Consider the following 16,973-nt stretch of genomic DNA (forward strand, 5'->3'; position numbering starts at 1 on the left):
GCCAATAGATCAGTTTGCGCGTGGAAGGTCTCTCTTTCCTTTCGATTCTGTGTACAATAATCTATATGTATAGTATATATACAAAAGTCTATATATATTATATCTGTGATCCATAAGCGGTCTTGTACATACATATATTTTATTTCGCCCGCAAAGCTCGCTGTTTGTTTACCCGTTTGTTTGGCCAGAGGACTTCCGGTGCAAAACGACTCAGCACTACAACTCTTCAAACTCAAATTAATCGCCAGAAAAATGGTAGGTTTGACCATCGCTCAGATATTTCAACTAAGAAAACATTCTGGCATTCGAATATTTTTACATTCTGCAACAAATTAGCATAGCTTCATGGGTTTTGAAGAATCGTGTGTGTGTGTGTGTGTGTGCGAAAAGATTATGTTTTAATATTTAAAAAAAAAACCAACTATTCAATTTACAAAACTATCTCAAAGACCTACGACTTAAGACTTAATACGCCAATTAAATTGTGAAATACAAGGTGGTCGTGTAAAGCTATCGTTCTCCACTACATATGGCCTTTAAAGTGATAAAGCTTTGTGATAAAAGAACTGCCCCTGGATGTCGTCGATATCCGTATCTCTCTTATCGAAATTTATGGACCGTAAAATGACGAGAAGATGTTGAATTTGGATAGAATTTAACCACGATCATGGTGACGAACGGCTGGATGGATATACGTATATATATCTTACGCTCTGCACTACAGTGAACCCAACCCAAGTGGGAAACATGCCATCCAAATGTCGCTCCAAATGTATCCCGGGCACGGTGCCGATTAGTCAGCTGATGTGCTCGCCACCTAGATATACGTACTCATAATCTTATCAGTTTTTTGGCAGTCTACATATAGGCGGTTAGATATGGGTGGGTCTCGCTGCTCCGGAAAGCTTCAATACTGGCTGCTCCAAGAAGAGAATGTACACTGGGTGAGGATATGGGAGGGACTATGGACCCGGTGCTCTTGCACGGATCTCAGTTAATCAGTTGAGCAAGTACGTCTTGGCAGACGGTGGCTCTCATGAGCACGTGCACGTTGTTCGCTGTTAACTGAAAGCAAAAGACTCGAATGCATTGCACTCCCTAAACATCTATCATCTGATAGCCAATAATAGCGTGTTGCGTACCATTATAACAATAACAACGCACCGAGTGCAACAATCATGTTAACTCGATGGAACACTACTTTCAAACACCTCGGAGAGGATTGGTCTATCCTGAACGAGAGTGTGCGAGCTTCGGCAATTGGAAATTGATCGGAAATAACTTACTCATCGGAATCTAGCGAAGAGATTACCTGGCTAGTCGGCTATTGGTTTCAAAAAAAAAAACAAAAAAAAAAAAGTAAAGACGAAAAAAAAAAAACTGTTATTACCGATAAGCAATACGACGAATTCGTGGTAACGAAGTATTTTAGAGAGATACCAAAATCGGTCAGTTTTAGTCAGTTATGCTATTGTTTCGCGTCGGTGCCACATTGTCCCCAATACCTCTCAACAATTGTTAATGAACCTCGTGAGGATTGAAGCCCCAGCGCAGTGGATAAAGTCAAGGGATCATCATGGGCAAGTTCTTCGAGAGATTGTTTCAGAAAAGGGTGAGTCCACAGCTCGATGTTGTGTAATATCAACAGCAAAAAAAAAACAGTGAACATAAGGTTTTCTTCAGTACATGTACATACGTGTGTGAGTGTGTCTCCAAATCCATCAGTGAATTTCTATATATTAGATAAGCCTCAGCTATAAAGCAACGTCGTTTGTCGATATGCGAGTGTGAAAAATAGATAGCGTCGCTTAGATAAAGTGGATTGCAACTTTATAATCTTGGATCTCCATCGCACGATTCTTTTGGCTGGCTTGGAAATCCCGAGTTTTTCCAATTGGTTTTTAATCTCCACCAATGGTTGGGTTTTTCAAAATATTTGGGTTTTTTTTTTGGTTTTCTTTTCCTAAGTTGACTGATCGACATTTACATGTGACAACGTGTGAGTCAGTCTTTATTTAGCGCTGTTATAATATTTAAACAATTTATGGTAAAGCTAATGTTTTTCAAATGCAAATCTCTGAAAAGTGCCCAAGAGAGTTTTCATGAACAGTTTGGCTATGTTTAATAGAAAACTGCTATTATTAAGCATAAGCATATGTGAACGTGAAATGTTTATAAATTAAAATTGGCGTCGTTTTAAAATAGAATTAAAGATTCATTGTGGCTCCGAGAAATTGATCAGTACTAAAGTACTTCATTTACTAATTTTGTAATCTATTAGCATGGAACTTTTAAATAGAATTCTTTTCTTTTTTTTTTGCTTTAAAGATAAACAATTGCTTTCAAAACTGAACTTCCTTTTGCAAAAAAACATATGTTGAGTGAAAGCTTTTTAATGAGAAAGTCAGTGCAAGTTCTTAAGCAATTGAATTTTATGAGATTTGATTTGAGTGGGGGACGTCATCGAATTGACAATACGCCAAATTAACTATGCACTTTGAACCTATTAGTTGCCGAATGTCTGAATTTCTTCATGTGTCGCCGCGGTGTACATCGCAAACTTGAACTGGCGACGTCAATAAGTTTTTGAGCTTTTTATTGGATGCCCGAAGCTGAATGTGAAGCTGCGGCCGTACGACCGATTTTTGAAGCTGTGAATGGGAATGGGAATGGGTATGGATACGGGTATGGGTACGGGCATGGGTACGGGCATGGGTATAGGTATGGCATCCGAATTGCCATAGAAATGCAGATCGAATTCTCAGTGTGAGAACGGCTTTGCACTGGCGCACATCACGCGGCTCTCTCGCGATCCATTAGATATTAGGCTACGCATAGATGTATCCCGGAAGGATATTATTGAATGATGTGATATAGACTAGATATTGCGGTGTGTGAAATACATTTGGATATTATCTACATATGTAAATTCATATGCAAATACGCACTGATATATAGTACAAATCTATAAAAAAAATCGTTGTGCCTATGTGGATTCCAATGTGCACCATAGAACTGTTCAATTGAAGTGTTAAAATTGCCCACTTAACATCGTTTTAAGGTTATACACTTAAGTGTGCTGAGAAAAAGTCGATAAATATACAAATGGTTGTATGTGCATTAGGGTGGACCGTATTCGAGTGCTTAAAATTATTGGCCACGCTGTAATAGTGATTAAACTCCATTAGCACATCGTTTCAAACATTCGTTTAATAGTTAGATAGCTGGACTATCAAAAAACATTCATAAAAACGTACTTTACAAAGGTCCGGTCCATTGTGCATACAAGACCTATGTACATATGTATGTATGTATGTATGTATGTGCGACCATTCGGTCGATGAATAAACAATAATTAACAATAGCCAAATAACGAGTGACCGCATAAACACAAGCAGGTGTTTGAAAATGTGATTGCCCCACAACACGAGAATTGTCGTACATAAAAATAAAAAAAATAAAAAGAAAAGGAAAACTGTTTTCCATTGTCCGGAAAAATCAACTACCGGCTTGAGTCTGAGGATAAAGCTTTCTGAGCGATGATCGGGCGCGTCCGTGGTCACACCGCTACCAAATGCGCCAATTCTGGAATGATGAACAATGAATTTCTTTGGCCATGACCATCTGAGCGGATTTCGACGCATAGATCGCCTGGGAGCCCATCGCCAGACACCGTGGGCAGATCAGGAGTCCTTTCATCTGAAAGACGCATTTTTATGGAATTGGCATAAGGTGTGTGTTGGGCTTGGGATTTTGGTAAACGATTTTTAGTACACAGGTAGTGCCTATTTTTCACTATTTGAAGAAAGTCAGCAGTTAGAATTCTTTGGTATAAGATTACATCTGGCTTATGTGGCGTATGCGTGATATTTGTTTAGGTTGCAAAGCGATTGCGCAAGCTACTTACCAACCACCAAGTTTAATACATATTTATGCTGTTATTTTTTCACTTTTGTTGGTGAAGTTTATCTCTGAAAAATTGAATATTAGGTGAATCTTTTCAAACTACACTTTAATAGAAAATTTGCTTAGTTATGCGCTTTTCTATCGATCATTTTAGCTATTACTTGCCATATAAACAACTTGATGGACATTCTTCTGCCGAAAAAAAGTTAATTAATCTTAATAGTAAACATTTGGCGGACTTTAAAAAACAATGCCAATAGACAGTGACCAAAAAAGGACGCTGATTCATAAGCCAAACAAAAAAATACGCTGATAATTCGAGTTCTTATCACTAGATGTCTACCATTTGTTGTTCAATCAACGTATTCCGATGGCCTTGTCATTTATTTTATCTTCCAGGGCTCCAGAGTTAGTACAATAAATGATTGGCTGCAAATACAAATCGGTGGCCCCCAGGATATCAAAAAGAAAAGACCAAAGGGCCAGAATCGCATCAAGTCCACCAAATATACACTTATCACATTCCTGCCACAAAATCTTCTGGAGCAATTTCGCCGGATTGCGAATTTCTACTTCCTGGTGATGACAATTATATCACTTTTAATTGGTAAATATGGAAATATAACAACATTTTCATAATAATATATAATTCTTAATAAATATTTATTTATCTTTAATCTATTCGCAGATAGTCCAGTGTCCCCGATGACCTCACTTTTACCACTGGTATTTGTAATTGCTGTGACCGCCGCTAAGCAAGGATATGAAGATATCCTGCGGTATAGAACCGATAATGTGGTCAACTCCTCGCCAGGTGGGTGAAAGAAAGTAAACTTTCGAAAGTGAATTCTTCATTGGGAAATTTGAAAAGTTTTCTTGCCACAAATTCAATTCAATTTATATCAATTAATGAATATTTATTTTACAACTTTAGTTACTGTCATCCGCGATGGCAAGGAGGCGATAATTAAGTCGCAGGACGTGATTCCCGGCGAACTGATCGTCGTGGAGCGGGACTGCGATGTGCCGTGCGATCTGGTGCTGCTGCGATCCACCGATCCGCACGGCAAGTGTTTCATCACCACGGCGAACTTGGACGGAGAGTCCAACCTGAAGACGCTGATGGTGCCGCGCGACCTGCCCACCGTCGACCTGCCGGAGATGCACAAACTGGGCATTATCGAGTGCGAGAGCCCCACCACCGATCTGTACAGCTTCAATGGCAAGATCGAGCTGAAGGGCGGCGAGGGTCGGGTGCTTCCGCTGTCCACCGAGAATGTCCTGCTGCGCGGATCGCGGGTGAAGAACACGGAATGCGTCATCGGTTGCGCCGTCTACACGGGCATGATCTCCAAGCTGCAGCTGAACAGCCGGCTCACCAGGAACAAAAACGCCTCCAGCGAGACGTACATCAATCGCTTTTTGATTGTCATCCTGGTCGCCCTGATCGCCATCGTCACTCTGCTCTACTTCCTGAAGAGGTAAGTTCATCTTGGACTACATACATATATATTCTTCAATTGGGTTAATATACAACCTACTCGTATTTGATCCGCAGGTACAATGAACTATTTGTGATACCCAAGCTGACCTATCTGGGGGATGCGACGGATAGCTACAGTGTGAAGCAATTCCTGCAGGACTACCTGTCGTTCCTGATCCTCTTCAACTACCTAATACCCATCTCCCTCTACGTGACCATCGAGCTGCAGCGCGTCATCGGCAGTTGGTTCATGGAGTGGGACCTTGAGCTTTACGAGAATGAGACCGATCAGCCGTGCGTGGTCAACACATCCAATCTGAACGAAGAACTGGGCCAGATCAATATACTGTTCTCGGATAAGACGGGCACGCTGACCAAGAACGAGATGAACTTCCAGCAGTGCTCGATAAATGGTAACAAGTTCCTCTTTAAAAAGACGCGGCTGGAGGATGAGGAGACCAAGGCACTACTGGACATCAATAAGTTTTCCGTGAGTCTTTTCCATCGCTATAGCTTAAGTGGCGTTCCCAAATCTGTCTGTCGTTTGTCCTTGCAGGCCAATCAGCGCGTCTTCTTCCAGGCCTTGTCCATATGCCACACCGTTCAGGTGGCCTCCGGATCTCTGGAACAGGCGGATGCGGGCACTGCCAAACGGGAGCCAGTGACGGCGATTAAGTCGGGTCCGCCGGAGATGTACTCCATTTCGGACATCACCGAGGAGAGCCACAATGCTAGTCAGCAGAGCGAGCTAAATGTGGGCCACACCATTGATAACTCGGTGTCGGCTCATCCCAATGGGGTCAACTCAACGATCATTTCGTCCGATGTTAATCCCTTATTGGTTTCCGACGACGGCTATGGCGTGGAGCGTCGCAAGCGTCCGGTGGTTATCAAGAGGAGTCCCAACTTTGCGCGCTCCAATCGGATGAACAATGGTGCCGCCAGCGATCTGAATATCAATCAGACTGACCCTAATACGGTCACGAACGGAGTGGAGCCCACAACAAACTTTCGACCCATTTCGCTGCAATTCAGACGGTCTACCTCAGAGAAGGATCTGCAACAGTCCTGGGAAGCGCCCAGTGGTCAGGCGCCGGGTCACCGAAGGGCGCACTCATATGGCGCGCCCAATGCCTACCTCACAAATCCGGTTACGGCCAGCACCCCGCCCGCAGGTGTGCTCTTTCGATCGCCGAGCACCACTTCTCGGGAATCCTATGCCGCGCCCACCTTCACCCGACAGCCCACCATTCTGGTGCGGGCTGAATCACAGCGCCGAAAGAACGAAATCCGGGACTTTATATTGTAAGCGGATTCAAGAAAATCCAAAATTTGAAGAAGCATCTCAATTTCACATCTCTTTCAACAGCACCTTGGACTATCAGGCCTCCAGTCCGGATGAGAAGGCATTGGTGGAGGCGTGCGCCAATTTGGGCATGGTCTACACCGGAGACGATGACGAAACGCTGCGCGTGCGCATCGTCCCGCCCCACATGGACTACAAGCGACCGTTCGCCAAGCCCAGGGAAGAGACCTTCCAGCGCCTCCATGTCCTGGAGTTTACGTCGGATCGCAAGCGCATGAGCGTGATTGTCCGGGATACGGATGGCAAGAAGTGGATCTACACAAAGGGTGCCGAGAGCTATGTCTTTCCACTGTGCGCCAACAGTTCAGCCGAGCTGGTCACAAAGACGGACGCTCATATAAGTGATTTCGCACGACTAGGATTACGTACATTGGCTATTGCCAGGAGGCTAATTAGCGAGGAGGAGTACCAGGACTTCCTTGTGGAGCTGGCACAGGCGAACAGCTCACTTGAGAATCGAAAGCAGCTCAGCGAGGAGTGTTATGCTAAAATTGAAAGCAGTGAGTACTAGTGACATTCCACATAAGTCCATGGTGCCCCACGTTGGGCGCCAACAACTTATGCATTTCTGTTCTTTGCACAGATCTTGATTTGCTCGGTGCAACAGCTGTGGAGGATGCCCTGCAGGACGACGTGGCCGATACGTTGGTATCTCTGCAGGCGGCTGGCATTAAAATCTGGGTGCTAACGGGCGATAAGGTGGAGACAGCCCTGAATATAGCCCTGTCCTGCGGACACATTCCACCCGATGCCAAGAAGTACTTCATTATGGAGTGCAAGAATAGAGAGGAGATGCTCCTGCATCTGAACGCACTTGATCGTGAGATCATCTTCGGTATTGGCCAGGAGTGCGCTCTTCTCATTGACGGCAAGAGCTTGGGCGTGGCCCTGGCAGAGGCCAGCTCGGAGTTCCGGGATGTGGCTGTCAAGTGTACGGCCGTTCTGTGCTGCCGCCTTAGTCCGCTGCAGAAAAGCGAAGTGGTGTCATTGATCAAGTCATCCAATGAGAACTACAACACGGCCTCCATTGGCGATGGCGCCAATGATGTGTCGATGATCCAGGAGGCTCACGTGGGCATCGGCATCATGGGACGCGAGGGCAGGCAGGCGGCACGATGCGCCGATTTTGCCTTCGCCAAGTTTTGCATGCTCAAGAGATTGCTTCTCGTCCATGGACACTATCACAGTGTCCGACTGTCCCTGCTGGTGCTGTACTTCTTCTACAAGAACATCGTCTTTATGGGCATCATGTTCCTGTTCCAGTTTCACACGCTGTTCTCCTCATCCTCCGTCTACGATTCGCTATTCCTTACCTTGTACAATGTGATATACACCTCGCTGCCCATTTTGTTCATAGCTATCTCCGAGAAGCCATACACCGAGGAGAAGTTGATGAGGTAACAGTGGGTTCAATCGTTTATATGTATAATGTTGATGTTACTAAAAATGCAACTTGAACAGAACGCCACAGCTTTACAAGAAGAACACGGACAACAAGCAGCTCCACTGGCCGTACTTCCTGATGTGGGTCCTATTTGCGATCTACCACAGTGTCATCATATTCTACTTCGCCTTCTGCTTCTTCTACTACAACAACGTTCTCCTGAACTACGGACAGACGGTGGCCTTCTCCTGCTTCGGCACCCTCCTCATGTGGACGGTGGTGGTGGTCGTGAACCTTAAGCTCTGGCTCGAGTCAATGTATCTGTCCTTTTGGTATATATTCACCATTATCATTTCCATTTTGGGCTTTGTAGTCACAACGGTTATCTACAACGTTATCAATCTGTGAGTTCATGGCTACGAATGTATCCATTTAAGGTTTAAACTAATATGTATATGTATTATTTGCAGGGACTACGACACCGACATCTACTGGGCCTACAACAATCTGTTGGCCTCACTGCCAGTCTGGCTGTGGATCATAGTGACCTGTGTGGCCTGCCTGGTACCCGACTATACCATCCGAATGCTCCAGAGGGCGCTCAACATAAAGAGTTTCAGCATTTTTCCCGGAAAACAACGGAAACTTAAGATGCGCGAGAAGTTTGAGTCCACATACTTGTAATCGTCGATTAGGCTATAGTTTTTATACCCCTAATTTATTTATTTCCTCATGTATACAATTTTTTTTTTTTTTGTTAGATAAACAAATTTTTGTTAAACGTTTGAACAATAGATTTGATTTCTGACCACCACCTTAGAGGTAGGAAAGTATCTCAACTTCCCAAATGGAGAACCTTGAAATCGTATGCTAACACTCGCAATCAACTGGGAAGTACGACATTTTAGGCTGATAACATTTTTATCATAATCTCGGCGACTTATTGAGAGCAAGTGCAACTACACTTGGAAAAATGGTTCGTTTACGAAAATGCTGGGTTTCAATACAGCTACACGATACAAACATCTAATTAATAAAGGATTTATTTAATATTTTTCCTACATCGGATATTGTTTAAAAATATATACGAAAGTATATAGCCCGTTTTTATCACAGTTTAGCCGTTGCCCCACTTTTGATACCATAAAGTAGGGCGGCGAGTCAGTAAATGTACTTCAATCCCGATCCACATATGTGTACGTAGGGCACCTGTTGGTTCGGCCATACCCACTGCCACGCCCACGATCACTGCCGCCCACCACATTGTTATCTAGTTGATGGCGTCGTTACCATTTGCATTGCCGAGGCAATGGACAAAGTTTTGATTGTGAAGCCCGTTTTTCATTGATAATGTTATCTCCACTCGCATTCCGAATATGTTTGTACAAGGGGAGCTAGAGATATGAACATTTTGCAGGTACATATGTGGCCATATAGTCGCTGGAAGATCTGGTGACGGTTACGATTTTAGTGGATTCTCGGTGGCTGTGTTTTCCTGGTCGTAGTTCGCCAAGTTAGTGGTCAATACGATTCGTTGGTTGCTCTCGCATTTCGAAATAGTGGTAATCGCACCAAATGGCAGTGCTATCAGTTCGAGGTTGTCGTATAGATTCCCATGGACGCCCTAATGCTAACACATGTGCAAAGCTATATCTAAACCATGTCTGTGTGCGCCGCGTATGACTATGCCCAAGGAAATTCTTAATCATTTTTGGCTGAGTTTAGTGTGCATAGGGCGGTGCTCGCAGCGCCAGAGAATTTGCTGATCCAAAGTTTCAATCGAATTTGCTTTCCTTTAATCAATATAATGTCACTGACCAAGTCGTCGTCGAGAAAGGATCTAACCGAGCAGAATCAGTATCAGAATCAGAATGAGAATCAGAATCAGCCCAAATCGACGACCATAGTCAAGTATGAGAAGTCGTCGTGCCTCTTCTGCAACGAATGGTTCGATGCCCAGACATTCACGGTTATAATCGTCCAACTTTTCAGTTCACCTTTGATTACTATTACATTACTCCTCTTTGGATGCGACTGCAGGAACACCTGATCCACTGCGGCCAGGTGCTGGAGGAGTGTCCCAACGGCTGTCAGGCCTTCATTCCACGCATCCGTATGCGATCCCATCTGAAGGAGTGTCCACGCAACCAGCACAATCTGAGCAATCAGCAACGCATGAGTGTCAGCATGGATCGCCTGGATAGGCAGTCGGATCAGCGTCTCCTGGTCATTGAACAGGACGTGGGCACCATTCGGTCCGTTCTCAACGAGGAGATACGACAGCGTTTGCATCTCATTACCGATGTGGGCAACATACGGAAGCAGAACCAGGTCGTCGAGGACTGGACCCGCGAAACCGAGAAGGCAATGGACGATCTGCGTCGCCAGATGGAGGAGGAAACCAATCGGAAGGCATTCGCCATCGAACAGAACCAGCTGGATGTCCAGTACTGCTGTGATATCACACAGGTTAGTTAATGCTACTTTATTTAAATATATATATACTATCTATCTTTAATGTGCATATCTCCGTCGAAGTCCTTGAAAGAGCAAGTGGAGTCCAGGCTGGATGAGGCCCAAAAGCTGGTCAATCAGCTCTCGGCGGACGTGACCTATCACCAGAATCAGCTAAACGACAATATCCTAAAGCTGGAGGAGCTGATCTTTGAGAACGAGCGGCTCAACAGGGAGAAGTTCTTTCAGATCGAGGAGTTTCTGCAGCAGATCAATGAGGACATCAAAACAAAGCTGGGCAACAGTGACTATGTGACGTCAAAGCAGGCCACATTGGACTATGAGGTGAAGAATGTGAAGAACATTGTGTGCGAAACGGAGGAACGTTGCGATAAATTGGATCGAGCACTTCACCAGACCATGCAGAATATATCGGATTTGGAGACCCAAATGGCCATGCAGCAGCGGATTGCCAGTGTCCAGAATATAAGGGGTACATATTGTTGGTTCAATATAGTAATTTAAATATATAATATCTGGTCGTACAGGACACTTGATTTGGCGCATCAAGGATTACTCGAAAAAACTGGAAGAGTCCAAGCAGTACGACACCATCCTCCATAGCGCCATGTTCTCCAATAAAGCCTTTGGCTATGCTCTACGGGTGAGTTGAGGTTGGATCTTGGTTGGATATGCCATTTATATATGTATACCCCATTACTAGCTGGATATATACTTGAATGGCAAGGGCACCTGGAAGGGCAGGAACATGATCGCCTGCTTGAACGTTCTATCCGGAGAGTACGATCCCCTTCTGGCCTGGCCATGCCGCCTTCAGGCCGAGATCATCATCCGGGATCAGTGCACGAATGTGGCAGATGCCGAGGATTATGTGAAGACCATCTTTGTGCGCAAGAAGAGCGATGATTTTATCCAAAGCAACCAGTACTTCCATATACCACACAAGGTAATCACCAGTCGCAACTATCTTCGCAACGATTCCATGTTCATCGAGGTTCGAGTTCTAAAATAAAACCCATGCAGCATCGCTATCCCACCCACCAGGAGCGATAAGAAAAAAAAAATCCAATTGCGGATTGTCACATACATAAAACATAATTTATTCCATTGAGAGCGAACTGGAAGTTAAAAACCCGCTTACAAACACGAGTATGTGTACATATATAGTGTATAAGTGCATACGAATCGATTCATCGTTTCAATATGCGTATATTGTAGTTTTAAATGTCATTGCAGTTTTAAATGCTTTTTTTCAAATTAGGCAATAGTCACATTGAGGCACTGTCGAGACGAAGTCGGTAGTTAGAAAGCATAGCTTTTATTGCAACATTTCCCTGGTCACTTTGTCAAGATATAAGCAACTCTTTCATTTTTTGGTTTTTCATTTCGAGCAAATTAACAAGCGATTTTTGAGAGGAACTTCCATATTATTTGTCTTTACGAACGCATTTAAATACAAAGGTCTTTTAATAAAATACAACTTCAACACTTGTCAACTGTCGGTTCCCATGTTCATTTCTTTGAAAGAGGTATCAAATGTCTGATCCCGTTCAGGTATTATTTGTGTGCACTTATAGTCTACGTTGTGGATCATAATTGTCTGGCTTCGTTGGCGTGTTCTTGTATGTTGTATGCATTTAAATGAACGAATACATAGAAGAGATAATACATATTCGAATAATTGATTTCACGTCGGATTTGGTTTGAATAATACATATATATGTATATGCGGAGATTCTTAAGAGGAGCGCTGTTCACCCACCAGGGCATAAAGGGCGTGCTTGTAGTGGCCCGAAGTATCGCCCTGCAAGTAGGATTTTATATGATTATAGAATATAGATATAGATAGATATATATATCTTACCTTGATCCAGCTCTTGAGGGACTTGCCGTACAGACGTTCGAACGCTACCTTAATGTCCGTCATATCAATCTGAAAAACGTTGCAACATTTTAGGGTTGAATGATATTATATATAGATGTACTTACCTCGCTGCGCGTGATGATCACACGGATCAACTGGGTGTCATTGGTGCCAATTCCGGCCATCGCCTTGTGCAGGCGCGAAGCGAAGTATTCGGCCTTGTTGGTGACGCACCTGTAGATGGCAATCAGGCCCTCCATCACATCGCCGGAGAACTCCTTCTTGATCGCCTTCTCCAGCGAGTGGCCAGTCATGCCCTCGTACTCTTGGAATATCTGCGGTTAGGTATGATTATGTTGGAGTTTCAATTGTACACACAAGTACTCAAGTATCAAGCAGCATACCAGTTTCAATTGCTGATAGTTCCTCTGGCAGAGGATCATGTTGAACATGCTCTCATCGGTGCCGACGCGCAGTTCGCCGGCTTTCAGTAGCTCCCTAGCATCGTTCTTGGCCGCCACGGGATCCACGCGACCACTCTCATCCCGCGCCGCCGTGCACAAGGAGGTAAGCAGCCGCTTAAAGTTGCCCGACGTCTCCGACTTTAGTTCAGACTCCAAATGGGCGCCGTACACTAATATACACGATTGGCAGAAACAAAATCCATATTAGAACAAAGAGAAAAGGCTAAGCCAAATAGATTACGACCTACATCGTAAGTACTGGTTTTTGATCGTATTGATCTCCATGTTGGACAGCGTGCAGAGGATCTCGATGAGGACCTCCTCGTCGGTGCCCAGGCCAGCCATGGCATCGTTTAGCTCGGCGCAGTAGTAGTCCACGATGGGACGCAGCAGGCCGACGAGGAGTTTCTCAAAGTTGCCGCTCGTCTCCGACTTGATGTCCTCGATGAGGTCCTTGCCGAAGTGCGTCTTGAACTGGCGCTGGATCTCCTGGCGCTGCTCGTTGGATCGCCGACAGATGATGTTAATCAGAGCGTCCTCATCTGTTCCAAAGCCCTTCATGGCCTTGCGCAAGTCGTGAGCATCCTTGACGGCATCGAAGTTTGCGGCAGGCACCACCGTGGGAGTTCCCTGAAAAGAACAGTCAAAACAGTCACTGAAAACGAGCTCAGATCTGATGGGCATGATGAACATGTATTGTTTTAGACCCGCCCTGGAACAAATTCGACTGAGGATGGGGAAGTGCGGTTAGTGTGGACGTGAGTCCCCAAATTTGATGACCAACCTCTCTGTGAGCTGGGAGTGACCGATGCGCGTGCCCCTGACCATTCCCATGCCCCTGTCCATGCCCATAGCCCTGCCCATATCCATGCCCATATTCATGTCCTTGCCCATGTCCGTGCCCATGTCCTTGCCCATGTCCATGTCCTTGTCCATGTCCTTGTCCGTTTCCGTAGCCATAGCCCGCATCATATCCGGCTGTCATGGCCGGTGTGTATCCACGATCCGCGGGATAGGGACTGTTCGACACCGATGGCTGCTGATAATGATTGTGCGCTGGAGGAGCGTATTGTGCCGGGTAAGGATTCGAGGTGGGATATGGTGGATAGGATGGGGCGGCGGACGGGTACGGTGCCGACATTGGTGGATAAGGAGCTGGAGCTCCGCCTGGATATTGCTGATGCTGCTGAGGATGCATTTGGGACGATGGCTGTGAGTGTGGGTGTGGCTGGGAGGGTGGTGGGTATGGCGAGTTTTGCTGCATCGGTGGCACCCAACCAGCTCCAAAGGGCGCCCGTGGCGGCTCGTGGTGGTTAGTGGAGGTAGGGGGGTGCGATGGCATTCCAGAACCCTATAAAAGTCAGAAAATGTACAATTCAAGTTGACTCCATGGCGCTGAATTAAACACAGAGCTCACAAGAATGACATCTATCTCTTAGAAAAATGAATCAGACTAAACGAAAGAACTCACCCGAATAAATTATTATAGTTTTATACCCAAAAAAATATGTTATACCAAACTTATTTATAAAATATATTGTGAATATGTTATGATATTTAAGAACCAAGGCACTTATTAATGCTGATACTTTTATAACTAAAATCTACAGGATGTGCATTCAAAACTTACGAAGGGATACATTTTGAGGGAGGTTCTATGGAGATTCTGTGGATAATTTCCGGTGATTGAGATTCAGTACTGGAAAAGAGCAAAATAGGAATTATGCGTTTCGTTAAATTGAAAATATTCACACACATGCACAAGTACAATGTACATATAGTTTTAATGTTTAATCAGCTGATCTAACATCATGTTAAAGATTGGTGCTCAAATAGAAGGTACAAGCGACTTTGAACCGAAACATTAGATTACACTACGCAACAAAACGTGCTAATGTACAAATCAAACTTTAAGTTATAAAATAGGTCTAACTTGTATTTGAGTATACATACATTGGAAACCAATCAAATTGGAGTGGGGATTGCGCTATTAGATAAGAACACTATTACAGGGTATGCCTTATAATTTAAGCAATTAAGAGTAATATGAATTTGCGTCATATATGGGATAAAGGCATCCGGTTTTGCTTAGAGAGGGAACTTCCCAAAAAAATAAATCAACTGATATGGATATATGAAATATGCAAAAACATTAAAATAAAATAATTAATTTCGGCGATATAGTAAACTGTCCCAAGAGACCTTATAATGGTTCCACTGAAATGTCGCCAATGTAGACTTTCGCCACATGTACACATGTATGCTACACCCATTTGTGGCCCACAAGGTACTTCATATCTACATATATATATATATATATACATATATATACATATATATAAACGTTGTGTTTTCCCTTTTACCTTATATTATATATGCGCAATATAGCTGCGGGTCATGCGTGTTACTTGTAATTTATAATTTTTTGCTTCAGACAGAGGGACGCCTCCTGACTTAATGGGTATGGAAACAAATGTGAGGCCTGAATATAATATATTAAACTATTTGCACAAAGGCTTTGGGTTTGTTTTCCAATTGTTTCGTCATTTGCAAAGCCTTTCTTGAAAACTTTTCAATTGATAAACATAAACAACTGCATGTACGGTCTGTTCTGTCCCACTCTTTATACATTTTTAACCAAAAAATTAAGTTAAATTCGTTTTGGAAAAGACTTCAATGGCACCTCGCAGCGCAAATAACCAGAACAATGGCTTTATTTCCACCGCAGCGATTTCTGCGGTCCATTATCATCGGAAAGGGCCGTTTTCAAGGCAACAGAACGCATTTGCTCACTCCGAGATGATTCATCTTACACTCAAACCCACGTCAACAAAGTCTACCCGTGCGCATACATAAGTATCTATGTATCTAAGTATCTATGTATACTAATTGAGTCATGCTTTTACAAATGGATCAGAAGTAAAATTCCTGTGAATTTTGGATTCATAGTTACATAGAGCCGAAAAGATATTTCGAACATTTGCGAAATACAATTTTGATGCTTCATTTTGCAATTAGTTGTTGTACTTTTTATATATTTCTTTACTTATGATTTTGGCACAGTAAATTCGAACAACTTTGCGTAAATACCACTAAAAATAAGACAATAATCGCTTACAACTTTGAGTGCGCTTATCTTGAAATTCTTTGAAATGGTCCCGGATTCCGGGAAAAGTATAAGTTCGATCGCTTTCATTTAAGTATAACCTATTAAAAGCGCACATGAGATAGATAGATAGGTCAGAAGATTGGCATTTAGGCATAAAAATGGGCCTTATGTGCACGCCCCTACATAATTAGATACATAGGTGGGCGCATCTATTCCTATTGTATCATAATTTATTAGATGGTAATTATTTACTAGCAAGGTCGCAATCAACAGATGGGTAAAACGCACACAAGTGCAGCACATCAACACGTGTCAGTGCCGGTGTGCGTGCGTGCGTGTGTGTGAGTAGTTGCATTTCGAGATACAATTGTATCTTTGTATCTGAAGATATCAAACGAAAGTTTCTATCGCTGGTTACCCCGCCACCAGTCGTACGATATATGTATTTCTTCTCGGCAGATACACACACAGGCACACAAATACGTCTGTCTTGGAGAATATTTGGGAGCAGAGACTTAAAGTAAAGATTTCACAAGTCTACACTTCAGGGAAACGTGTTAAACAGCAATAAGAACACGCATGTTGCGCGAAAACAAATACACCATAAAGAACGGCACAATTATAACGCTTTTAATTACTTTAAGTATCGGCAAACGCGATGTTGGCACTCTGCGGGTATTTTGTAATGCCGAAGTGAATTTATCAACTGACTTACCGCCAGGGCGGGACAACAACCTGTTGTTACTTTGATTACTCGATTCTAGTCGATAGCTGTGCCCTTTCCAATCGGAATATCGGTGGCTATCGAGTAGCCGGTGCATTCACAATTTCGTATGTTCCCGGTATAACTGCGAAGTAACTGCAATATTAAAACATTATTTTCTTTAATTTGGAAATCAGTTTTCAGAATTCACTTTTGTAG

At 43.6% G+C, this 16,973-nt stretch overlaps 3 protein-coding genes across 17 annotated transcripts; 2 read left to right on the forward strand and 1 right to left on the reverse strand.

Moving 5' to 3' along the window:
• The first annotated feature begins 31 nt into the window (after positions 1-31).
• On the forward strand, positions 32-9,174 carry CG4301 (uncharacterized protein). 3 transcript variants are annotated; one of them, NM_132897.3, is made up of 10 exons: positions 2,832-3,732; positions 4,306-4,513; positions 4,595-4,720; positions 4,841-5,387; positions 5,465-5,879; positions 5,946-6,694; positions 6,759-7,255; positions 7,339-8,152; positions 8,217-8,543; positions 8,610-8,926. In NM_132897.3, the coding sequence occupies exons 1-10, from the start codon at positions 3,601-3,603 to the stop codon at positions 8,821-8,823; spliced, it is 4,029 nt and encodes a 1,342-aa protein (NP_573125.1). In that variant the 5' UTR covers positions 2,832-3,600; the 3' UTR covers positions 8,824-8,926. The 3 variants fall into 3 exon arrangements, with proteins under 3 accessions (NP_001245712.1, NP_001245711.1, NP_573125.1); NM_001258783.2 differs by lacking the exon at positions 2,832-3,732 and adding an exon at positions 32-255 and having other exon boundaries at positions 5,465-6,694; positions 8,610-9,174; NM_001258782.2 differs by lacking the exon at positions 2,832-3,732 and adding an exon at positions 945-1,612 and having other exon boundaries at positions 5,465-6,694.
• Positions 9,175-9,568: 394 nt separating this feature from the next.
• On the forward strand, positions 9,569-12,108 carry Traf-like (TNF-receptor-associated factor-like). Of its 7 annotated transcripts, none has more exons than NM_167517.3 (5): positions 9,569-10,108; positions 10,180-10,608; positions 10,678-11,086; positions 11,142-11,257; positions 11,318-12,108. In NM_167517.3, the coding sequence occupies exons 1-5, from the start codon at positions 9,947-9,949 to the stop codon at positions 11,624-11,626; spliced, it is 1,425 nt and encodes a 474-aa protein (NP_727976.1). In that variant the 5' UTR covers positions 9,569-9,946; the 3' UTR covers positions 11,627-12,108. The 7 variants fall into 7 exon arrangements, with proteins under 7 accessions (NP_727976.1, NP_001245714.1, NP_001259612.1 ...); NM_001258785.2 differs by having other exon boundaries at positions 9,569-10,050; positions 10,132-10,608; NM_001272683.1 differs by having other exon boundaries at positions 9,569-10,050.
• AnxB11 (Annexin B11) lies at positions 11,481-16,788 on the reverse strand. Of its 7 annotated transcripts, none has more exons than NM_001272689.1 (8): positions 16,304-16,765; positions 14,573-14,641; positions 13,727-14,293; positions 13,191-13,572; positions 12,883-13,112; positions 12,604-12,813; positions 12,479-12,547; positions 11,481-12,418 (listed from the first exon to the last, which is right to left on the reverse strand). In NM_001272689.1, exons 2-8 carry the CDS (start codon positions 14,582-14,584, stop codon positions 12,353-12,355), a joined length of 1,536 nt encoding a protein of 511 aa, NP_001259618.1. In that variant the 5' UTR covers positions 14,585-14,641; positions 16,304-16,765; the 3' UTR covers positions 11,481-12,352. The 7 variants fall into 7 exon arrangements, with proteins under 7 accessions (NP_001259618.1, NP_001259616.1, NP_001259615.1 ...); NM_001272687.1 differs by lacking the exon at positions 16,304-16,765 and adding an exon at positions 14,896-14,915; NM_001272688.1 differs by lacking the exons at positions 13,727-14,293; positions 16,304-16,765 and adding an exon at positions 16,767-16,788 and having other exon boundaries at positions 12,026-12,418.
• Between the last annotated feature and the right edge of the window lie 185 nt (positions 16,789-16,973).

This window comes from Drosophila melanogaster, chromosome X (genome assembly GCF_000001215.4).
Source record: "Drosophila melanogaster chromosome X".
Taxonomy (NCBI): domain Eukaryota; kingdom Metazoa; phylum Arthropoda; class Insecta; order Diptera; family Drosophilidae; genus Drosophila; species Drosophila melanogaster.